At 43.9% G+C, this 25,470-nt stretch overlaps 1 protein-coding gene across 1 annotated transcript; it reads left to right on the top strand.

Annotated features, from left to right (window-relative positions):
• Window positions 1–1,391: 1,391 nt before the first annotated feature.
• On the top strand, window positions 1,392–25,015 carry MRPS18A (mitochondrial ribosomal protein S18A). Its single transcript, XM_054395709.1, has 6 exons — window positions 1,392–1,491; window positions 1,668–1,699; window positions 4,964–5,068; window positions 11,657–11,780; window positions 12,560–12,626; window positions 24,270–25,015. Exons 1-6 carry the CDS (start codon window positions 1,392–1,394, stop codon window positions 24,412–24,414), a joined length of 573 nt encoding a protein of 190 aa, XP_054251684.1. The 3' UTR covers window positions 24,415–25,015.
• Window positions 25,016–25,470: the final 455 nt, after the last annotated feature.

Below are 25,470 nucleotides of genomic sequence, written 5' to 3'. Positions count from 1 at the left end.
CCGAATAAGTGGGATGACCGCATTTTCATTAATTGGCATAGAGCACAAGAATCCATACAGAAGCCCTGCCTTCATTCCCATTTCTTTGGAAACTCCCCGAGCTGAGCACTCAAATCTGTCACAGAAATATACTTGCAAACTAGACTGTGAAAAAAGAAGCATGTGGAATGCACAAGGAGGTGCAAGAGGAAATTTTAATTTAAATTTTACATGTATATCACAATTTATGCCTTATACATTTCAGCCAGAAACTCAAGAAAATGTACGAAACAACTCACACAAGCACTATTGACCACTGATGGAATGGAACAGCTGGAATGTTCATCAGTGCAAATGACTTCCAAGGGATTTCATCTCACTCTATTCTTTTTGTTTCCTGGATTATTTTTTTTTAGAGTCGACATGACCAAAAAAAAAAAAAAAACACAACCAAAAAAACCCCACCAAGCTCATGGGCAAACCCTGTGAAAGACCTTCAATACTGACTACACTTCAAGTCAACCTTAAGTGATCTAGCGGAGGGTGACCTGATCTAGTGGAAGGTGTCCCTGCCCATGGCAACGGGGTTGGAATTAGATGATCCTTGGAGTCCCTTCCAACCCTGTGATTCTGTGATTAAGTGCACTCTTGACGGAGATACACCACCATCTGAAACAAATGGCTTATAGTATCCATAGTCCCAGCTATCTGACACACCCCCGCAGCTGGCACCTCCAGGCCATCTTCCACCAGACGCACATAGCAGATGCAAAGAGACAAGGCATGCTAAGAAAGGGGAAAGTCATCTCTCAGTAGCCTGCAAGCTGCTCAAGACCCACCAAAGGCAAATGATACTTCAACAAAAATGGGATGCATCTAAACTAGATGGATTACAAGAGTTAACACCTTGGCAACATGCTGCTTCAAATCTTCACCTGCCTAATGACATAATCCAGTGCAGGAACTCGCACGGACCTCAGCACCCCTGGCAGGCACAGATGTAAAACTGGCCTGATGCGTACGTCACCCGGAGCCCACGGAACCAAAGGAGCATCTCCACCACATAGTTTAAGTGAAACCACCTCTTGCTCACTCTCTTACTGGAGAGACAGGACAAACTCAGCTGCAGCTGCTGTGGCAGAAGTGTACAGGAAGACAGCACTATCTGTAAATTAATCTCCATCCCAAAATGACACCAGCTAAAAAAAAAAACCAACAACAACAACACGAAATAACAACAAAAACCTTTCAACAAACAAACAGAAATAAAGAAACCCACCCCAGCTTTCCGCCCCCTCCTTCCCCTCATGTGACAGGGGCGGGGGAGAGACAGGCATCAAAATGGCGCCGACAGTGCCCGCCTTCCCCTCAGCGGAAGCCGGAGTGACGGCAGCGGTGGTGACGGTGGCAAGATGGCAGCGCCCAGCCTGCTGCGCGGGGGCTTTAGGCGGTTATTCACCGGGCTCTTCGGGAATGGCTGGACCTCGCCACCGGCCCGAGGCCTCCGGGAAGGTGAGTCCAGGGGTGGCCCCGGGCTGCCCAGCGGTGCCCCGCGCCCCGCTGCCTTACCGCGGTCGGGAGAGACGGTTGTATTCGCTGTGTTTCACCTTGTCCCTCAAAAAATATTGTTTCTTTTAGGCTGAATGAGCCTCATTTTGCCCTCTTATCTCTTTTTTTTTTTTTTTCAGTCGTTGAGGTGACTGAAGGCAACACGACCACAGTAAGTCCCTGCACCCTTTCTCCTCAGTATAATTGTCCTTGCTGTGGCTTGTCCCTCCTTCAGCTTCCGTTTTTCTGTGCCCGTGTCCACCGTCTGTATTCCCTACAACAACAAAAAGCAAACAAACAAAAGATAAAGAATCCCTTTTCTGCCTAAAAGACGCCTCACGGTGTGAAGGCAAAAACAAGGTAGGATTGTGGTGTCAGATGGCTCCAGTCAGCCACGCATGAGTGGCAAGCCCCTCATTGCCTTCCCGGTAAAGTTGTAAGTCCTGACGAGACATTTGGAACCCAAAACACGAGAGGCAATGCTTTGTGCATACTTGTTTCTTAAAATAGTGACGTTTGGCATCGTCTGGAGTGTGGGCAGGTACGGAGGAGGTTTGCCCAGTGGCTTTGTCAATTCACCCTAGGCGATGAAGCATGACAGGATGGCCCTGTACTGACTGTATACCACACACATTGCTTGCCTTTCATCTATGTTGTGTTTGTTAATTGCAGTGTGTTCCATAATGACTGCTGGTGATAAAAAGCTTTCATCTTGTAACACCGTTGGTGGTAAAAAAAAAACCAAAAAAAAACTCAGTGGAAGGAGTATCCTCAAGGGAACGCCTTACATGCTACAGGAAAACTGCTCCTGAAAATAAACTAGAAGTTTTGAATAACTGATGAGCATTTTCTCAGCTCTGGCTTAAGACAAAAAGGAATAGATTGAAGGACTAGAATTAGAATTGTAGCTTAACTAACACTATCCGATCAGTTGCGTTTTTTCAAGAGAATTATTATTTTTTAGAAGAAGCACTGAAATTACTGGAAGGGGAAAGGAGATCATACTGTTCTGTTCACATTGTATACGCCAGCAGCGCTCTTTGCCTTGGCTGGAGAGAGGTAGCACAGATATTTTGAAATGTGTATATGAGATGAGGAGAGTGGAGCAGGATTTATTTAGGAATAGGTGGAAGACAGTGTATCTAACTGCTGATCTATAATATACATAAGTGATAAGGTGGGAACAACTTTTTGCTTCCTCCTGAAACAGTCAAAACCTGGTTGTTCATGCCTTTGAAAGTCTGAGTTTCCTTCTTGTCATATTTGTATTGGTGGACATTGTCACATTTGAAACCTGAATGGCAAAGGTTACTTCTAGTTTACATATGTCTCAAATAGAATATGGCAGTAAGCAAGATCTCTGAGACTGAACAAAAATAAGTTTAAGGTGTAGCAGTAGGTGTGATGGAAAGACTCTTGTTCTTCCCTTCAGGTGCCAAACTGCTAATCTTTGCCCCAGGACCTGAAGAGAAGAGCTTGCCCTGAAATGGGTTTAACCAAAACAAGGAGGGAGTGTAGCACACCAACACAGTGCACACAGTGGATTGCTGTGCTTTGCACTCAGTTTCAAAGAGGATGCAAACTATAATTGCTAAGTCCCAATGTGTTAACTGAGGTTTGAAGTGCAGGTGTGCATTGCAGTAGCAGAGCCCTTTAGAAAAAGAATTCTTCCTGACCTATTGTAGAAGCATAAGGGAGATCTGGATATTTCTATCATCAATCTAGGATCAATCAGTGCACCTAGATGAAGAAAAACTGTTGGCAATTGTATAAATTGACCAACAAAAGGGCTAACATATTTCTCAGCATATTCTCTGGTCACTCCCTTTATCCTACTAATTCTGTCAGTCTTTTCTGAATCCATCTTTCTATGTGTCCTTGCTTCTATTAGTATTGAAGGAAGCATGTTGACGTGAATCAGATGAATGATTCTCACAGAAATACAGATTTCATCGGCATACTGAAGATACAGAGCTCCTATATTCCTTGTTAGTTCTCTAACAAAAGAGTAATAAAAGTGGGTTAACAATAAATATGAAAGTCCTCAGTAGCTGGGGAATAATTACCAAAAACTGTACACTGAATTTTATCTCAAGAAAAATTGATATTCACATAGCATTCTGAATCTTTATTCATTTCTAAGATGGAATTAAAATCAAAGTACTGTGTGAAACCAGACTAGCAAGAATCGAGACAGATATATGGGTTTCTCAGAAAGTATACTGAAAGTATTTACAGATTAATAGAAAAAATAGTTACTGGGCTATATTTTGTAGTCGCAGTTTTTTGTTTTTTTCTAAAATTGGCTGCTCTACTTGTGGGAAGAGGAATCTTACTTGAAAATCAACCGTGTTATCTCTTTGAGGTAATGAGATGCCTGTTTCCATCCATGGTTCTGACAGTTCAGATGGATCAGACAGATGCCAGTGTCCCATGCACAATGACAGAAAATGTGCTTTCCTCTTCCCAGGTTTTTGGGCACAGAACCCGACAGCTCAGTGTAAACCAGTCAGGGCTTTTTCTTAAAAGTAACATTGCATTCCACCCAGGTTTGTCTGGGTTTTTTGTAGCCCTCTAATGCTTGTGCTGTTCAAGGCTCTCAATTTGTGTTCAGAATCTGGTTTTAATTTTTTTTTTTTTTGGAAAAAGGTTTAGTTTTATCGTCTTTTCCTGTCCATTTAATTGCAGCTTGAGATGGCACTTGCTTCTGTTTATAAATCCTCAAAAAAAAAAAGACAAGCATGCATGTAGATGGCCTTCATATTCCTAAAATATCTATATATTTAGAAAACAAATATCTCAAATTCTTCCCATACACATCTTCTGCATCTCCTTGCAGGTTACCTTTGAGAAAAGCTGAGTGTTTAGGTTTCACCACTTGGCAGTGATATAGAAAAGATTATAAAATTATTTCCTGAATTAATTGTTCAGGGAATCAAACTGGATAAAATGCTGGTGTTTTTAAATATAAATAATAAAATAATATTAAAAAAAACCCAAACCTACACACAACCCAAAACAAAGAAACCCAACCAAAAAAAAGCCACAAAACTGCAGACGTCTCCAAATGGTGCCATCTTAAATTTAACTTTTGTTCAGAATTTTCCCTGTTGGTGTTTTATACTCTAGCAAGCCCCTGCATATTTTCATCCACAGCTTTCTGTCTGCTGTTCTGTGAAATTCTCATATGGCCAGAAAAATTGTGATTTAAAGCTTTTGATTAAAGGGCCACTACAATTTCAAGGCATGGTGGTCCTAATTACTGTAATAAATGGAATTCAGGCAAATAAGAGAACTTTACACTGACTAGTTTACATTTAGTGAAACATACAAGAAGTGAACAAATGATTCTCAGTGCCCCATTAATTTTTTGTTCTCCGCATAGCTACCAGTCTGAACTATGCCTAATTGTTACATCTTTTGAATTATTTCCTAGATTGAAGGGAGAATTATAGAGGATCCTGAAATACCAACTCCTCCAAACCCTTCTGGCCAGTGTCCTATCTGCCGCTGGAACCTGAAGCATAAGTATGACTATGTGGTAAGTTTAATGAAGCAGAGTTGTCCTATCCTCATGCAAAAATACTGCTCTCAGATCTACATACTGCACAACCTGCCCCTCTCGTCATTACCTGGGTGTAGTAAAGATTAACTGCATCTCTCTTCTCTTGGGTGTAACAGGAGCTTCCTACATAGTAACTATTTGTCTTGGCTGGTGTTTTTCCTGGGAAAAAGAAAGATGAGCTGCTATCAAACAGGAGACTTGGAATTATATATATGGCCATCTGATCTGAGAAGGCTATGTATATATCTCTTTTGTGCCTAGCTGACTTTCAGCATTGCACTTCTGGGAGAATCAAACTGGAATGCAGCATTTAGTCAACTGGTCTATCTCCAGAGAGGTCAAAAGACCTGACTAGATCGATTATGTCTTCAAGCACTGTGATCTCTTATTGGGTCATTGTCCACTAAGGTAATTGCTTTATACAACTTCTGAAATTCTTGATTGGTATGAAGGAGGGCATACATGTTTACATCCCTGGCAACAGAAGAAACATGTTTGAGTCAGGGTTGTTGAAGAAAATGCTAATGAGGAGTTTATTTATTAATGACAGGATTACTAGCACTGAATGTAGAAGATGGAAGGGAAATCCTGTAATGCTTTAAAACAAAAGCACAACAGTCAAGAATGCTTTAGAATAAAAAGCATGAGATGGAAGTTGCAGAATGTAGCTTTACAAGAGGTCATTCAGATGGAGTTTACAAAAGGACTAAGGGCCTCCCTTGCAAGCTGAAAACTCGGTAGTGGAATTAGAAGAAAACCAGACAGGAACATGCTGTTCCTAAGATAAGGCAACAGAAAACTCAGAATACGTTTATGTCAATAGGATTAGGGTGAGAGAGATACAAATGCATCTGGAGGAAAAGAAATCTTTGTAAGAGAGAGTCCATTATGAGAGGAGGAGGAGACTGAAAGCTGCGTTAGCTGCAGAATGACTGAGCTGCTGTCCTAGACCAGACAAAAGAAAAAACATGTTTTAATGTCTAAGTAGTAATAGCAGTCTTGCAAATGTGAAACAAAAGAAAAAAGCAGATGCAGAAATAGCCTAAGCATTTAATTCGGTACAGACCATCAGGCCTGTATTGCAGTAGCCCCAAAATCGTAAGGGAATTAGCTAATGAATGTACCATGTTACTTGCAGGATTCCTTGAAAACATGAAAAAAATCCTAAGGAATCACCAAAAGGTTTGCAAATAGCAAGTAAAATACAAAGTAGTTGAAAGAGGAAAGACAGTATGATGCTGATGATTACCACATGGTAAATCAGATATTGCAGATTCCAAGTAAAATGGTATCAACTAGGAGTGAAAAATAATCTGTTTGGTAGGACTAATTCTGATTCATGAATTATGAAGAACATGAGCACAGCAATAGTGCAAGACAAAATACTTGCAATTACTCCAGGCACATGAAATCAGGGATGTGAGATGTAAATGAAACATCAGTTTAGTGTAATTCAAAGCCTGTATTGCAGAAATTCAGTTGTTTAGGATCCAAGCGTTGTCTGTGATTCTGACTTAGGCTGGATGCAATATTGAGCAGCAAAATAAGTTTGGGGCAGGGGTGGGACTTAGCATTCTCTGGACTGATTTCTCAGAAAATTAAAAAAGCTAAAAATACAATGAATTTGAAGGTGATGGCAATTTAGAAGAAACTGCAAATAACATTAGGGTATGGAAAGTACTACAACAAGAGATCACGGTGCGGTTTTTATGTAGCCTGTGTTTGAATGCAGTGATTGCTTGCAGCTCTCTTCATGGTTACTGAATTGTGTTGTGATCAAAACATATCAGTTGTATCCACTCAAAAATATTTTTTAATATAGTTTTATTTGCCTTTTCAACATGAGGAGTCAACAGCATCATTAAACTGATTAGTTGTACAGATTTCCAGAAAGCATTCCATGAGTCACACATTAACAATTCCAGAGAAACTATAAACTAGTACTCAGAGGTGAAATGAGCTACAGGAATGGATTAAATCTTGGAAACTAATATATAGTCTCACTTTCTACTGCTTTCTGTGGTAGAAGACTGTTGCACATAGAGATAACAGTGTCATCAAGAACCAAAGAAGCAGTTTCAGGCTGAGACTGTAGAGCCTAAATTCCAGGATTAGCCGTAGGCTGTTGGTCCCAATAGACAATGTAAACTGTGACTCTTAGGTGTGTTTGTAGAGTGAACTAAGGTTATGAGTTTTCTTCCACAAGTCAATTTGATAGGTCATGATTTCTACAGTTCAGTGTGGATGCAAGAGAAAACCATATGTGATCCTGCAGCCAGAGTTTTGAGAAGCATTGCTGAGATTGTTCCCAAGAAATTGTGGACTTGAGAAACAAACTAAGAACATGACCATCCTGGTTGTCATGCATATGCATCTGGTGTGTATATATATCCAGTACTCCTGCTGTTGAGCAGAGGAGACCCTGGGCAAAGTGCTAAGGAGGGCAGTGTGAACTGATATTTTAGAACTATGTAAGTTTGTTACTTCAGTATTCAGAAGCTTTCCTCTTAATGGCTGATGAGAACTAGGAGGAGACATTTCAGTTCTGGAGTAGACCATCTCTTCTGCTTGAAAAAAAAAATCCCTTTTATGTTTGAATGCTTTGTACCAGTCATGAATTTTCAGCCTTTTAAATACTATGGTGAACAAAATCTCCCTTTTCTTCATGAAAGAGCTGCTATTTTTCTTTGCTGCAGCAGTGATGAGCAGCAGAATCTTGAAATGCCTAAATAATAAAGTATGTGCATTTGACTGTATGGATAATTAAACAGTGGCAGAGTTTCCTCACTGGTGGTTAATTGTCCTGCATTCTGTAAATTGAGAACAGCTATTTTCGTTAAAGATACAGCCAAGTTCATACAGCATAACCTATAACCTGTGCTGGGTAAGAGATCAGAATAGATGGATCACAGTTTTCTTTCAAATTGATAAATTGAGATCAGTCAATTGCACAGAAGGGAAAGTGTAAGCTTTTTTTGCTTGGGACGCTTGTAATTGGAGTGAATGAAGCACTATGAAAAGGGAAGTGTTGAATTAGCCCCTGAGGGAGCTGAGTAAGATGACCTCATAGGACTTTCCTTTTGTCGTGTGCAACTAGCACAGTCTAAAGTAGTGGCATAATGAGTTACTTTGGCTGTCAGAGAGTGGGGAACTAATGTTTCCAAAGTTATTAATCAACTGAGCAGGCATTGTGAGCACTCGTAGGTCATGATTCCAACCTGCCTTAGCTGTGGTGTGGAGGGCTGCAGTTGTCTTTGCCAGTTCAGCCTTAGTCCCTGCAAGGCTCAGGATAACAGAGCCTAAGGTATAAATTCCCAGAGTTTGTGGTCTGCATGTGTCTGTCCATTGCTGAGACCTCAGTTGTTGGTTTGGTTTTTTTTTTTTTTATTCCCCCCCTGCCTGCCCCAATCCATTGGAAAATACAAAATTGGGTTTTGGTCATTGTTAGGGTGCAGCTGGACTGAAACTTGCAACCCTGTTACAAGAAGCCTGGAGAACGGTGTACAGCTCCCAGGAGTAAGGGAGAAAGTTAAAACTAGGCTCTTGTATAACTGGAAATAATGACTGGCAGACTAGGCTTACACAGCCCGCACAGACCGAACTCTTCTTGCAGTAAATGAAGGTTTTAGTGAATCATATGCAAGCAGCCCAGGATCCTTCTTTTCAAAGTGTTTGCAGGTATTACGATGCAGAACCACCTCTGCATTTTGGTTGCAATCCGTTCCACAAGAACGTGCTGTTCATAGTGTTTTGTTTAACAAGTTTATCCAGCCCTTGCAGAGGTGAAAGCTAAACTTGTTTTTCATTTTCCCCCTTATTCACTTCAAACATCATTAGTCTGAGTAGGCAGTAAATATGTCATTTTGCTTTGGCAGCAATTAGGGGAAACCAAACTGCAAGCTTTGCCTATTAGCCCTAGATTAATTCAATCCAAGTTGTTTTCATCAAATGCTGCAGATTACAGGGGTGGGAATCTGGGTCCAGCCTCGTGGGATCTGTCCACTGATTAAAGCAAATCTGTGGTTACAGGCTTGGCTGTCCACTAGCACAAAATCTGAATTTCATGGAACATGACGGCACCATGGGAACTTGCCAGACATATTTTTTTTTCTTTGACTGCTCCACATAGTTGTTCACTTCCCTCCACAGCTGCCCCATAAAGTTGGCTGTACCTGTCTGCTTTCTCCCTGTGGTAAACTGCATCTGTGCAAGTGCTGTGGGAGAGGCACCTGGCTCATTCACTGTGGGGATCTTCAGAAATGGAGAAACCTTTTGTCCAGTGTGTGGCATTCTCAGCCAAATGACTCTTCCCCACAGAGCAGTGCAGCAGGCTAATAGAAAAGTCTAGAAATCTTTTCTCTTTCTAGGCACTTGGAGGTGAACAGCCCTTTTTCACCTAAGGAAGCGATGTGTTTATGCTAAATGGCAAATTGAACTGTTGGTGATTTAGAGAACTGTGTGGCCAAAGAAGAGGGGAAAAAAAACAGGGATGTTTTTTGCTCTGGTTTCCTGAATCCAATCCAGTGCATTTCAGGAGTGGCTAAAAGTCAGTGCTCTTGGACTGTTTGGTGGCCTCCATCCAGTTTCCATCAATGCAGCTGGCACCAACTGGTCCCCTGGTTACTGTTCTCATTGGCAAAGCCATGTTTTAGCTGAGCTGAGAACACATCTTTGGATACATCACTCTGTATGGTGGTTGGTATCTTGATGTATTGTATCAGGGAGAAGTTGCCTAACCTGCTATGTTTCAAAGGAGCTGGATCTGAAAATCGGAACAAGTGGCGGTAGGAAGGAAGCCAGATAAGGGAAGAGGGAAATTGTGCATCATGATGATATTAGGGTGGGATTGAAGGAAGAAGGAGGGAAGGACAAAAATGAACCACAAAAATCCAAGACAAACAAAATAACCTCTAAATTCTGACTGCAAAATTTGTATGATGGTGTTTGTCAGAATCAGTCATTACCAGAAAGCTGTACTGAATTCCAGAAGGCTCCTTCAGAGCTGAGCTGGTCTTGTGTGGTGATTGTATAATTCCTGGATAGCTATGTTTTCTGAATATTCGTTTTTATATCCACTTGTGACTGCATTTGCAAGGGTAGTAAATGAAGCTAGGTGTGATCCAGGGAGCTCTTTGTAAAGAGCAAAGATGTGTGGAAGGAGCAGGTCTGCAAATCTGAACAACTGACAGAGTCAGGGGGTCACCCAATGTGGAAAGCAACGAGTACTCTTTGTTCTTGCCTGTTGCCCTAGATGTGGGGGGAGAGGGTAAAGTGCTGACATAACTAGTTTGAATTTTCCTTCTGTTCGGGTGGTTGCTGGCAGGTTTCTTCCAGCCTGCAGGCAGCCCCTGCATGGTTCAGCTACCTCAACTATGACCATGTTTACAACAGTGGTGGAAAAGTAAACTCTCAACCAGCAGCATCTGTCAACAGATGGGGAAAAGACAAGCACAGAGTCTCCAGAGGCTCTCTGGGCCAACTTATGCTGACATCAGCATATCAGTGGGACCTGCCAAGGGGACCTGGCCTGAGGGACAGATTTGCACTGGTGCTGTGTCTGGAAATGGAGAGCATGTATCTAAACACTGGGATGTTGTACTCTGTGCAGTTAATTGGACACTCATGCAGCAGCTGTTGCTGCTGTGCTTAAAAAAATATCCCAGCCCTGTGGTACTATCTGATCCTAGAGATCCTTTAAATTTTGTTTTTGTTAAGAGTGCTTTACATGTGATACTATCTGATCCTAGAGATCATTAAAATTTTATTTTTTATTAAGAGTGCTTTACATTTCTAGAGCTCTTACTTGGAAAGGTCAACAACAGTGCAATCTAAATGACTCTTGAATCACAGATGAATCCTCTGCATACCCCAAGTCCATCATGGCTGTAATAGCTCCACCTAAATGCACGCAGAGTCAAAGAACTGAAGGCAGCCATTTATTCAGTTAGGCCTTTCTCATCAGCACACGTTCTTTTCTTACAAAAAGACTCTTTGTGCAAGATCTTGGACCATTTCCCTGCTCTCCACCCCTCCAGAGAGACATGAGAAAAATTCCACCATGGGAAACTGGATAAATGTTTGAGGAGTAGATAGTAGAGAACAATTCTGCTCTGAGGTAACAAGGAGGGGCCAGAGGTGATCTAACATATCTGTGACCTTTAGGTTAGCAGCTGTGATGGCATTTAAGTTGTGTAAACAGTATCCATCTGTAGGTCTTGTGTAACTCTGCCTGAGTACCTAGGACACATTATCTTTGCTAGAATCTTGGAGCAAGTGACAGTGAAGTAGCAAGGATTGCAGCTGACATCATGTGTTTATGCTAGTGAAGTCAGGGGAAGACTCAGATCATCTGAGTGACCTTCCTGAGCCAAGCTGGCAGGCAGAGTGACAGCAAGCTAAAGACATTTGCAGTGAAGCTACAGCCAAAATGCGTAGAAAGAATCATTGTTTTTTTCCCTTTGTTCTGAGTTCTGTACAGAGCACAAGGGTCGTCACAACACCTAAGAATCATAGCAGTTAAAGTAACTGTAGCAGTGTTGGGTTGCTTATCTCTTGTTCCCTCAGGATGTCTTGCTGCTGAGTCAGTTTATCCGTTCTGATGGAGGGATGCTGCCACGAAGGATCACAGGTCTCTGTCTGGAGGAGCACAGGAAGATTGCTGTCTGTGTGCAAATGGCTCATCGTGCAGGTACCTAGCCTCCTCCTGAGACAACCCCTAACTGTGGAGTACCCATAGAATCCCTTGAGAGGCATCTCCTACCAATTAATATAGCTCAGTGAGATGTCAGTGTCCAGTTACCTGCAAGCTCATTATGGTCCAAGTGCTGGGACAAGATGATGGACTACAGACTGTTCTGCGTTCTTGGCTCCTGCCTTGGCAGCAGGCATTACCTCTGTAGATGAGTCTGCTGTTGGAGAAAGATCTGGGAAGTGGCTCAGTCTCCAGTAACTAATGATTAAATACCAGCTTTTGAAATTACTTGATTTAGCATAAGTTTGACCTACCCTGTTAATAACATGCACCTGTCTGCCATCTGCCTTGTGAAGAGTTCTTTGCTTTACCCTGGGAGTGGGATTTAGGTTGACACAATTGGAGTACTGTGCTGATCTTTATGCTGGTACCTGAGTTGTATCAAAGTTAAGTGGACTGAGAATTTTAATAGTTAGATTATCATCCTGAAGATGGAATCTGATTAGACACCAGTGCCTCTGCACTCTCAAAAAGCCTCTTCAATGAGTAGCACCTGTGTGTTTACTCACTAAACACAGCAGAACTTTCTAGATTCTCTTTGGTTGGGGTGCATGTTCAACAATGACTAAAGATGGAATACTCTTTCTACTGTACTTCAGTTTTTGATGTACTGTCCCAGCAGGGATCTGGGTTGTCTGGCTTGTAAGGTGTAATGAAACTTCTGGATGCTATAGAGGCAAGGAGGCACTGCAAAATCTGACATCTTTCTGTTTCAGGTTTGTTGCCAAACCACAGGCCTCCACTTCCTGAAGGGCATGTTCCCAAGAAACCCGTGCTCAACAGGTGAATGGTCTTATCTTTCCACATCTCTCTTTTTTTTTTTTTTAAGGAATAGATTGGAAGAGGGAAAGCAGTTACTTATACCATGAAGAGTGCTCATAGCATTTCAGAAAAGGAAGGTCTATCATGATACTCTCTTGTAGTTTGTCCTTAAAAGACTTACATCTCATTCAAACCATTTATCCATGCAGGATTAAAACCACCACACTTGTTAAGAGTCTGCCCTCCCTTCCTCAGCTGCTTTTTACTTCCTCATTGCTGACACTCTGGAGAGCAGTAACAGGAGGATGCTGCAGAGATAGAGTCACAGCATCAGAGAGTAGTTGAGGTTGGAAGGGTCCTCTGGAGATTATCCAGTCCAAGCGCTCTGCTCAATCAGTGTCACCTAGATCTACAAGTGCACATTGCTGCCTCATGTCGAACTTCTCATCAGCCAGCACCCTCACAGTATATTAGAGGCTGGAAGGGACCTCAAGAGATCATCAGGTCCAACCTCCCTGCCAGAGCAGGATAACTTAGGATAGTCTGCACAGGAATGCATCCAGGTGGGTTTTGAAAGCCTCCAGAGAAGGAGACTCCACAACCCTGCCCTGGGGAGCCTGTACCACCCTGGGCAAACTCAAGTCCTCCTCCTCAGGACTGCTCTCTATCCATTCTCCATCCAGCCTGTATTTGTGCTTGTGATCATCCCAACCCTGATGCAGGACATTGTACTTCATGATGTTGGCATTGACCCACATCTCAAACCTGTCAAGGTCCTTGTGAATGGCATCTCATTCCTCCAGCACATTGACTGCACCACAGAACTTGGTGTCATCAGCAGATGTGCTGAGGGTGCATTCAATCCTGCTGTCCACGTCACTGACAAAGATATTAAACAGCACCATTCCCAATACCAACCTCTGAGGAACACCACTTGTCACTAGTCTCCACTTAGACTTCAAGCCATTGACCATCACTCTTTGAGTGTGATCATCGAGCCAATTCCTTATCCATTTAGCGATCCATCCATCAAATCTCTATATTTAAAATTTAGAGGCCAGGATGTTGTGGGAGACAGTGTCAGACACTTTGCACAAGTCCAGGTAGACTACATCAGTTGCCTGCCCTTTGTCCACCAGCACTGTTACCCCATCATAGAAGGCCACATATTTTGCCAGGCATGATAAGCCCTTGGTGAAGCTATGTTGGCTGCTACCAATCACCCCTGCATTCATGTGCCTCAGCAGAGTTTCTAGGGGACTCTGCTTCCTAATCTTGCAGGGTATGGAGGTGAGACTGGCCAGCGTGTAGCTCCCACGTCTTCCTTTTTTACCCTTTTTGAAAATGGGATTATGTTTCTCCTTTTCCAGCCAGTGGAACTTCACTAGATTGGCCTGAGTTTTCAAATATGATAGAAAGCAGCTTAGCAACTTCATCTACCAGTTCCTTCAGGACTCTTGGATGGATCCCATCAGATCCCATGGACTTGTGTACCTTGAGATTTTTTTCAGGTGGTCTTGAACCTCATCTGCATTTACAGTTAGTGGGTTCTCATTTTCCCATCTCTCCTGGGCTTGGAGGTAATCCTTGAATATAAACCAGCTTTCCTGGACCCTTCTCCCATCCAGGGCTTAATCCCATGTTGCTCCCCCTGCAGACCTCTGAAGAGGCCATAGTATGTTCTTTCAAAGTCCAGAGTAGTGAGCTGCTCTCTTAACCTTTTAGTGCATGGTCCCCAACAGCAGGAGGGTGCCCAGGAGGGGTGCCACCAGTGAACTGGGGGTGAGCAGCGAGCAGGGGCCTGTCATAAGCCTGTTCCTCTCTGCCCCATCCCTATTTCCCCCAGTCAGCAATTCACCCTTCACCTGCCCTTCCTATGCAACAAAGGTCTCTTCCTCCTTCCTGAATGGGATGGCCCCTGGCCTTTGATGGGTGAAGGAAAAGCCTGTGGTCACCTCCTGCACTGTGCTGAGTGCTCGGAAGTGCTAATCCCCATTTATGACCTCACTCTGTGTTTCCATGGGGATGTCAGAGCGGTTTATGAACCTTGCATTAGCAAGCCATGGGGTTACCAGAGGCCATGGGGCTGTTGCTGGGAGAGCTTAGGCTGCAGGGATGGGGATAGCTGAAGACTCCTGCATTTCAGGTCTGACTCTGCAGTGGAGATTTGAGGCAAGCTCTGGGAAATGTCCCCTGGATATGGACAGGATGCACATTGAGTATCAGTGAAGATCAAATTAGAGCACTCTTTGATGCAGCTCTGGAGCCATCAGATGCTTCACTTCTGAAAACTTCTTTCCTGTGTCTTACAAGTCTTTGGAATTCTTTAGTAGCTGTGCTTATCTAGCAGCTGTGGAGTGGAGGACATTACCTAGTTAGCATTCATACAGCAACCCTGCATAGCAGGTTGAGACAGGAAATGGTAAATCCTGTGTCTTGCTGGAATTGCACCAGGGCTCCAAATGTACTGCTGCCTGACTCTTGCATATTGTTCCATAGACTTCTAGTGAGAACAAAGAACAGATACCTCTGGATACTTTCCACATGCAAGTAGGTGTGCTGCTACAGCTCTAAAATTAAGAGATTTGAACTGGAGATAGGGATCCTAGTCCCTCCCTACACCACCCTTGTTTTTTCACCTCACAGCAAAGGAACATAGCAAGCAAGGTGGAAGCAGAGTTTAGGAAAAAAGTGTAAAGCTGTTGCTGAGGAGGTGGAATAACACTGACACAAGCAGGCTTTGTGGTCAAGCTGGAGACAAGAGAATGGGATCAGGAAATCACACTGAAAGTTTTGGTGGTAGTGCTGGAACTAAATAAATGAGTCCCAGAGCCAGGATGGAGTGCTGAGGTACTTCAGGAGGGTCCCTCCTGATACTGTCTTCTCGGCCTGCTGGAAGGGGGAAGCTGTGCATGTTGGAGCTGTGCGAAATCTTGGCCGTTGCAGTTCTGAGAGAGTTGTGACTGTACCTCCCCCAACCTGCACTTCCTGCATTGCTCTCTGGACAGAGGCTGGCACCAAATAAGGCAGGAGATAAAAATGGCTTCCTTCCTCTAGCCTGAAGAGAGGATTGAAGGCTACCCATATGGTGAAGACATTGAACCAATACTTATTTGGAAATTAAGCCAGAGCTTTTATCAAAACTTTCCTGTGGTGTACATCCAACTTAGCCTGTCCCTTCACTGCATTTGTGTCGGATGGTTTTAAGTGCCAGTTCACGAAGGGAGCAACAGGATCTACGGAGAGGCTATTAGAACAAGCAGCACATTGCACAGTTAAATGGTATATTTTCCAAATCCTTGAACTACAGCTCTTCTTGAGGCTGCTGTTCTGGCTGCTCTAGTTGTCTTTCCCTTCTTGCTTAAATGAGAGGTAATAGTGCCTTTCTGCACTGCTGCTGTAGCCCTGGGAATGCCAAGAGGGAGACACTGAGGTGCCTCATTATATGCTTGAACCCATTGTTAAAGCTTTTCCAACACAAGAATACAGGTAATAATGTACATTCCTTAACATCAGCTTAACTAGTCCTTGTGCTCTCCAACTGCCTGCAGTGGCAGCCTTTTCTGTGTTCCACCAGTGGGTCTACTCCAAGTGTAGTACTGAAATACGCTTTTCTGCACCCTATCCTCTCCAAAATGACACCAGCCACGCTTCAGGAGTGAACTGAAGTACCTATATTGCAGATGCTGGAGCTATTGAATTCCCACCAGCTGCTTGAGGGACCCTTAACCCAATCTGCAAAAGAACCAGGGATCATCTTGCTCAGTGCAGTGATGTTTGTAAAGGTGAAAGAGGCATCGATTGCTTGGCTCTGCAGGAGTTTGGTCATCCCTGGTCAAAATAAAGTAGTTGTGCAGCAACAGGCCAGAGAAGAGAGATGGAGACAAATTTGTATCAGGGCAGCAAACTGAGGGGGATAGTTCTCACAGGTGGTCAGTAGTATCCAGTATACTGGACATGGTGGAACATGTCCAGAGGAGGGCCACCAGGATGATCAGAGGGCTGGAGCACCTCTCCTGTGAGGACAGACTGAAAGAGTTGGGGCTGTTCAGTCTGGAGAAGAGAAGGCTCCAAGGTGACCTTATTGTGGCTTTCCAGTACCTGAAGGGGGCCTACAAGAAAGCTGGGGAGGGACATTTTAGGATATCAGGTAGTGACAGGAGTAGGGGGAATGGAATAAAGCTGGAAGTGGGGAGATTCAGGCTGGATGTGAGGAAGAAGTTCTTCACCATGAGAGTGGTGAGAGCCTGGAATGGGTTGTCCAGGGAGGTGGTTGAGGCCCCATCCCTGAAGGTGTTTAAGGCCAGGCTGGATGAGGCTCTGTCCAGCCTGATCTAGTGTGAGGTGTCCCTGCCCATGGCAGGGGGGTTGGGACGAGATGATCCTTGTGGTCCCTTCCAACCCTGACTGATTCTGCCGTTCTACAATACTGAGAATTTAGTCCATTCCTGGTCACATGGCCTCTGTTCCTGCTGCCTCTTGCTCACCTGCACTTACTGTTGTGCCATCAGGAGCTTGCATTGTGCATGGAAGAGTGCTTTGCTCTCAGTTCCTGATAAACTGCTCTAAAATAGGAAGGTGCAAGGTGAAAAGAATAGATTACTGTAAAGGTATAAGGTCTGTCTCAAGACTGTGACAATAAGATTATCCTGCTGAAGGACAATGTTTCTCTCAGTACTTTTGTGTGCTCACCCTTTCTGCTTTGAAATTCCTCTCATTACTACTCTAAGCAATCTGTTGTCTAGCTCTTCACTCTGAATTGAGAAACCTTTCACTTTTGTAAAGGAGGGACTTACAAGAAGTCACTGTTACTCCAGATGTTACCCCACATATTTCTATGAGAATTCCTACCATCTAGGGACAGAAAATCTTGCTGACTGGGCTGAAGACTATTCTGCTGATGCTAGAGCTCTTGACATTAGACTATACCACCAGCTGCTAGAGTGACATGACAAAGATGAAAACCTAAGAACCTCAAGGACTGATTGCACTCACACCACCTTGGACTGTAGATTTATTGTGAGAAGTGTAACTTGAAGTGGAAGTCAGAGCCCAGCACCACTAGCATAATAAAAATCTGAGCATTCACTTACTGCATGTAGAGTAGCAAAAAGCAGATTACTTCATTTGGGTGAGCAAACCCTTTCATTTCTCTGAGGCTTTTCAAAGCTCTCGTTGATGCCTTTTGCAAGGCCTTTGACCCAGTCCCCCACAACATCCTACTTGCCAAGTTGGAGAGATAGGGATTTGGTGGGTGGATTGTTCAGTGGATAAGGAATTGGCTGGATGGTTACATCCAGAGGGTGGTGCTCATTGACTTGAAGTCCAGATGGAGAGCAGTGACAGGTGGTGTCCCTCAGGGGTCCATACTGGGATCTGTGCTGTCTAATACCTTTATCAATGGGACAGTGGGATCGAGTGCACCATCAGCAAGTTTGCAGATGACACCAAGCTGAGTGGTGCTATTGATACACCAGAGGAATGGGATGTCGTCCAGAGGGACCTGGACAAGCAGGAGAGGTGGGCCTGGGTGAAACTCATGGGGTTCAACAAGAGCAAGTGCAGGGTCCTGCACCTGGGCCAGAACATTACTATCAATACAGACTGGGGGATGAGATGATAGAAAGCAGCCCTGTGGAAAAGGACTTGGATGTGCTGATGGAAGAGAAGCTGGACATGAGCAGGCACAGGTGCTTGCAGCCCAGGCGGCCAATCACATCCTGGGCTGCATCAAAAGATGTGTGGCCAGCAGATCCAGAGAGGAGATTCTGCCACTTTGCTCTGGTGAGACCTCACCTGGAGTATTGCACCCAGGTCTGGAGCATGGAAGGACATGGACCTGATGGAGAGGGTCCAGAGGAGGGCCACGGAAATGATCAGGGGACTGGAATACCTCTGCTACAAAGACAGGCTGAAGGAGCTGGGGCTGTTCAGCCTGGAGAAGAGAAGGCTCTAGGGAGACCTAATAGCAGCCTTGCAGTACCTGAAGGAGGCCTACAGGAAGGATGGAGAGAGACTGTTCACAGAGGCCTGTAGTGATAGCACAAGGGGCAATGGCTTCAAACTGGAGAAGGGCAGATTTAGATTGGATATTAGGAACAAGTTCTTTACCACAAGGGTAGTGGAACACTGGAACAGGTTGCCCAGGGAGGTGGCTGAGGCCCCTTCCCTGGAGGTATTCACAGTGAGGCTCGACGAGGCCCTGGGCAGCCTGATCTAGTTGACGATGTCCCTGCTCACTGCAGGGAGGTTGGACTAGATGACCCTTGGTGGTCCCTTCTGGCCCAGACCATTTTATGCTCCGTTTGGGCAGGCTTCTTCTAAGCTTGTACCAATATTTTTGAGAGCAGTTTTTCATCTGCTGCTGAAAGAGGGACAAACTATCCTGATGAAAAACTTTGTCTCTGCTCTTTGCCCCTGAGACAGTGTACAGGCCAGCTGCGTGTTTCCTAGACAGAGATACTAAGACAGCACATAATGGCTGAGGAGATGTGTTAACATATACATCTGAGAGCACCAGAAAAGCTGCTCCTCAACTTTTGTTTGGATGCAGTTGTGGCTATCTTGGCCAGAACCTTTCGGCCCATGTCACAGTCACCCTGGTCAAAGTGAGCCTGTTTCAAAGTGTCTGGCATGTACTGGCTAGCACCTAGCTGAGCTTAAAATGTAACATGCCACCATATGAAACTATCAGCAAGTTACCTTGTTTTAACACAGGTCAGGGGTGTTGCTCTGCCATTGATCTAGTAGTGTCAAGTGTGGATTTACCATCCAGAATGCCTATTCCTGCTCTGCCCCTCTAAAACGTGTTCCTCTGGTGCTTATTCAATGATGTTTTCTAAAAGGCAGAATCCCTGCTCTATTTTCTGTAGTGAGCTGTCTGCATTGTATGAACTTTGGACATTCCCTCCTATATGCCTCAGGGTTTTCTGAAGAGAGGTAAGAATTTGCCTGCTTTGTACTAGGGCATTTGGCAGCAGGCCTTTTCCCTACACACCCCATCTCCTGACACTGTGTCTACTACTGGATTGCAAGGGGAAGAGCAGAATACTTTGGGAAGTAGCGGCCTGCAGATCCCACCTTGTTCTTCATCATCGAGCTATCTAGCACAGTATGGGGTCACCCATCCAGGATGTAATATAACTTAAAGGAGGAGAAGAAGGTACAACATGACAGTGAAATGCCAGTTTGATCCAAGCTGTGTGGTTCTGGGGGTGATAGGAGGTATATGAGAATACCTCATGATCAGAATTCAACTGGTGTTCACTCTCCACCTCTCTTCTACGCTTTCCAGGTCTCATTTCTTGAACTTCAGTTCTTTGCCTTTTTACTTTCTGTCTGATTCAGGTTTGACAGCAGTAGCTCATGAATGTTACTACTTAAGTGCTGTACTAGCTGTGTGTGTACTTCTGAAGAAATATGACCATGGGAGTACCCCCAGCACCCATAAACTCTTGAGTCTACTGTCCTTCCACCCTCTCTTCTGTATGATTTGTTTTTCAGAACTTGGAATGGAAAATCAATGTCATTTTACCCCCACCAATGCAGAATCATTCCCTGCAGCTCGTTTTCTCATGTTTGGCCCAGTCTGGGGCTTTCATTGTTTCTAAGGGATGATTCTAGAAGCAAGTTTGTCTTGCAGCCAAGGATTGTTCCCTCATCCTGAATTCTCCTCTTCATAACTTCCTACTGTTATTTCTGCATCCATTTGTGCTCCAGCCTGGCATGTTCACTTCCAGTTAAGTGCTGCATCAAGAAAATATAGTCACTAGGCCATGAGGCTGAGGAGGCTCTCAGGGACTTCACTAGGGCTGTGCAGAGTGACAGACTGTTCTCAGATTCCAGAGTCATGTGTGCAGGCCACCACACACCAGAATCATTTGCAAAACAGGCCACAGTTGCAGGTCAAATTTCTGTCTTTGATTTCAGGAATGGAAACCTGAATAGCTCAGCAGTTTTCTTTCCAGCATGAAGGTTGTCACATGGAGAGTGTGGACCAACACTCTATCCAGAACAGTTGCTGAGTTCAAGCCAGCATCTAGATGCTTGCTTCATGTGAATATAGCACTCTGTCTCTTCTGGCAGGTGCAGAATATTGGTTAAAGCACAAGACTGAAGTTGCTCCATTTCCAAAAGGACTGAGGAATGTCAAAGGTTCCTCTGTCAGCCAAGAAGTGCTGTAGATTATGGAGTACTTGATTTTGAGCACTCAGCTGCCACTCCATTTTCAGCTTCCTACTGCAAGAACAGAACTTGGCACAGATAATATCCAGTCCTTTCTCTTGAACTAAAGAAGTTGTTATGTGCTAGGAAAGGCAGGTTCCGTATGAACTCCTCATGAATTACAAAGTTCTCAGACTCTGTGGACACCTCTCATCCCTGGGAGCAGAATCTGGTTTCACTGCTATCAGCATTTCACTCCAACAGCATGTGGTTTCTCTCATCTGCATGGAAACTATGCTGTGTATAACATGTGAATTCAAAAGCAAAGAGCCAGAGTGGCTTGCAGGTGAGCAGAGCCAAGAGGTGTCATGGGAAGGGATGTGGCAGGGAGGAGGCAGTCTTGCCAGGACTTTGATCGAGTGCTTCCTGCGTTCTGTAGCCCTCTGCCTTCTGCTCTCAATCCAAACAAAAGCCAGATTGAAGAAGTTCAGTGAGGGTTCAGAAGTTCAGCTTTGAACTGCACCAGCGTGGCCTTTGCTTGGGCTGCATGCATAACTGCAGTTGCTTCATGGGCAGGTCGTTTCCTTTACCCAGCACATAGAAGCCCTGTGCCTAGTCCTAGGTGTTAAGTGGCAGCCTCTGAGTGGGGAGGCTTTGAGGCCCTCCTGTCCAGTGAATAAAATCCATGGAAATAGCTTTCCACGTGCCATAGAGATCATAGGCGATTGCAAAGACTGCAAGTGACAAACTGCAGTTTTTCCCATCCTGTGGTTTGTCTTGCCTTTTCCCATCAGGGAAATCCCACCAGGATTCCTATCACTTTATCTAAGATAAACTATTCATTTGTGCAGCTTGAATCTAAGGATTCTAGTTGTTGCCCCAGACCTTTGGGGCAAGCAGAGCCCCAAGATGAGTTGCTGGTCCCCAAGATTGGCAGTTCTGTCCAGCTTTGTCCAGAGTGAGAGAGAGCTCTGCACACTGAGGTAACAGGTTAGGAGACTGTGGACCAGCTGCATTTGGCATCCTCGTGGAGGCTCTGTCCTGACAGCTTTTGTCTGGTTGAGAAAATTCAGACCATCTGCCATTGTGTGTTTGTAGGTTATTATAAAAACTCCCCAAGACAAACTGTGTGATTGGATACAATGGAAAGTTGGATGACTTGACTAGAAAAGGGGCATGCTGCCTTACATGGGCAGCAGAGTTTGCAGAGAAGTCCTGTGTGCGGGGCTTTGAGGCTTTAACATGTGAGTTTTGTGGATTGTTTTTACTTTCAGGAAAAAAAATAATTATCTGTGAAGCAGTAGGAACTGGGGTTAGTCAAAGAGGAAAAGGAACTTTGTAGACTGACTGCTCCCAGGCATCAGGCTTTTGCCACTGCTGAATCAAGGTTGGGGAAAAATAAAAGGCAGCAAATAAAATAGGACAAGCTTGAGAGTTTGAGACAAAGCAAGTATTAAAAGCACTAAAAGCAAATGTGCTTCAGTAAGGGAAAGTGTCCAAATGTCTGTTTCAGCTAACAATGAAAAGCCCCAGCCTGCAGTCCCCAAAGGAAGCCAAAAGCCTGGACCAGAGGGCTGGATTAGACCTGCTTAAAGGAGAAATAACAAAAGCTTTAAAATCAGGCCATTACTAAATCCTTCTTCCTATGCAGAAGTGGGGTGTGCACTTCCAAGCCCCACACAGCAGTGGGGTTTTCTTGAAACGCCACTGTCTGTCTAAACCTGCACGCAGCATTGATGTCTATGTCGCTCACACATTCATGTCTCTCTCACTGAGATCATTTATTATCATGGGAGCACTTTCCCGTAAGCATGTGGACACGTGACCAGAACTGCACTTGGCACACTGATGCTTTAAAACAATTTGGGACTTTTTTTTTCTCCTTCACTGTAAGTGCAGTCTTTAAATATCAAAACTTGTGCTACAGACCTCCCCTTGCACAAGGGCAATATGAAAAGAAAGACCTGGCCCCATGTGTCCATCTAATACCCCCACAGCTTTTCTCAGAGGAGCTGCCTTGCCATAGTTCTTTGCCAGATTCCAAACTGGGACCTGCATTTGGTCTCTCTTGAACTCGTCTTGCATGTGAAATTAGAGACAGGACTGAGTCTCTCCTATTTCCTGTCCTGGTGTTATGTAAGGGATTCCACTAATGCACTAGCATAACGTTAAAGGTCAAAAGGGACTAATGTAATGCATGCATAGGAGAACAAGTGGTTGGATCTTGTTCTGTGCTGTCTCTCAGACCCCTCCTACTGTTACTTCTAAGTGTTTTAACTATCATCAATTCCTCAAAGCAAAAGCAAAGTATTTTGGAAGCAGCAAGTACTGGGGAAATGGGCTGCTGTTATGCAGTCTATAGCTGCCTAGCATAGCAACCTTTCTTTGTAATTCTCAGGAATGTGCCAAATGCTTTCAAACAAATGCATTACATGGTCTCTGTCCAAAGTTCTTAATATCTCAAATTTGCATGATGCAAATAAAAGGTAACAAAGCTGTTTGTGTAGAAGATGACTGATTGAGGTTACATTAAGACCATGGGAATACTCAACAGAGGCATGCAAACATCACTGGACAAAGTTTATCAGTCTGTTCCAAATTCTAATTTGTTGGAGCATTGTTTGTGCAGATTATGCTAGGGTTTTACTTTGGATCGTTATTGTCTGAAAAGACTTCTCTTTCTCTAAGGACCCCTATTCCCCTCTCTACTGGTAGCAAAAGATTTAAAGCCTAACAAAAGTCCAGGCCACCCAGTCACAGGGTAGAATTTCCAGTAACTGATTCTAGATCTGAAATCCCCAGCCTGTTTGCAAAGCCAAGTCTAAAACTCCAAATGGTAAAAAGCAGAGGATATTTGCCAGATGTTGTTCTTCACAGAGATTTGTAGTTATGATAATTCCATTCTAATACCTCTTTAAACTTTAGGTTATGACATCCTGAGTCATCAAACTGCAATGGTGTTGCACAGAGAACACTAAAGCAAATTTGGGCATGTGAAAACACAAGACTAGGTCAAAAACCCATGGCCGTGCAGAAGAAAGAATTGATTATTCACTGAAAGTAAATGGATACTCTTTTAGAGTCATTACTTCTTACCGAGTTTAGCCTTTGTAGTCAGTTTACTTTATTGAGGTCAGCTGTTGAAATTACACCTCCCATAGAGGCTGGATGCATTCAGTCTTGGACTTGGTTGCAATGAAGGAATTTGGCACTGCAGCTTAGCTACAGGTGGACAACATGCCAGCAGCCTGCAGACTACACCTGATCTGTTTTGTGAGACTGGAAACCAGGCAGGTGCCAGTGGGTTCAGTACAGAGGTGCAGATTAGAAGTTCCAAAGCAAAACTTCCTTTCCAGTAGTCCCTGCTGAACTGCAGGGGCTCTGCTCATGGTTATTCCTTTTACAGAGAGGCATGTGGCAAGACAGAGGTTACAGTGCCTGCTTTTGGAACCTTTTCTCAGTGATGTCTCAAACTGAAATCGTTTTGTGTTGTTTTGACAGGTATCTGACTCGCTGGTCCATCAGATCTGCAAAGCCCATCTGGAAGAGAGGCCCTAAATGGTGCAAAAAACCCTTTCCAGTTGGACACCCATTGCTGAAGGATAATGTCAAATATACACACAAGCCTCTCCTTTTAAATCACTAGTGGCCAGAACTGGCACAGTCAGTATACACAGTGGGTTTCCAGTGTTTTGGTTTTTTTGCAAGCGTGCCAGTATCTCCAATTTTCTTACTCCAAAACTGTCATTAGTACTCTATATTGTCTCCAGTGAATGATGTGTGATCTGCTCCTCTAGGAGAATACAAGATTCAGCAAAGCAAAGTTCAGGTTGCAAAATTATTTGGAGAAAGCAGGGGCAAAGACTTTAGTCTCAAAGCCAGAAAGGATCTGAAGGCTTTTGTGTCATTATGGTCCATAACTAGATTTGGAAAAGGAGGTTTCCTTTTTTCCAGCAGTGAATGGTGATTCCTTGTTAACATGTGTTTCAACTCAGATTTGCTTCATTTGGACTTTTAAACCTGTGACACTGATGGAACAAAAAAAGTCTCCTGCAGCACTCTAATTTCCTTGGCAGTAACAGAAATTGTTAATGACTACTGAAATGATTTTTTTAATAATCTCTACTATCTGTAATTTGCAGCAGAACACCTGTAGCAGTGGCAGACAGGCATGTGTGCATCTTACCATGTCCCTTTAAAGAATTCCTGGCTTGTGCTTCACTCCTGGATCTAGCAAATACAGAATGTTGACATCCTTGATCACTTGGCCTGTTTTTCCCCTTGCAAATACCTTTGCCATAAGTCTTCTATGTCAGGTATACGGTTGCTTTCTGGGATAGTTTAGGGCTGATAGATGGGCATCCTTTTCCATTGTGTAACAAAAAGGTGGCACCATTTCTCCCCCTGTACAGTGCATGTATGTACCTTCCACCTGTTGACCACTGCTGCTTGAGAAGTGCTACCTGTGGGCCTGGTATGAAAGGTTCCTTAAATTTATCAGGGTCATTACTGCTTTGGCTTCATTTCTTTGTTATTTATCTGGGGACTACCAATTAACACAGCTTTTTTATGCCACTTAACCTTGTGCTGCTTTCATCAGAATCATCTGCTGATACCTATTCAGCATGGACAGGAACAAATGGTAAGGGTAAACTCATATTACTTAGGACATCCAATTAGATTATACTGGTTTTTAGACTTT

Source organism: Indicator indicator, chromosome 2, assembly GCF_027791375.1.
Source record: "Indicator indicator isolate 239-I01 chromosome 2, UM_Iind_1.1, whole genome shotgun sequence".
In the NCBI taxonomy this organism is placed as follows: Eukaryota; Metazoa; Chordata; class Aves; order Piciformes; family Indicatoridae; genus Indicator; species Indicator indicator.
The sequence above is the reverse complement of the archived record's forward strand: the minus strand, read 5'-3'. Positions and strand labels throughout refer to the sequence as shown.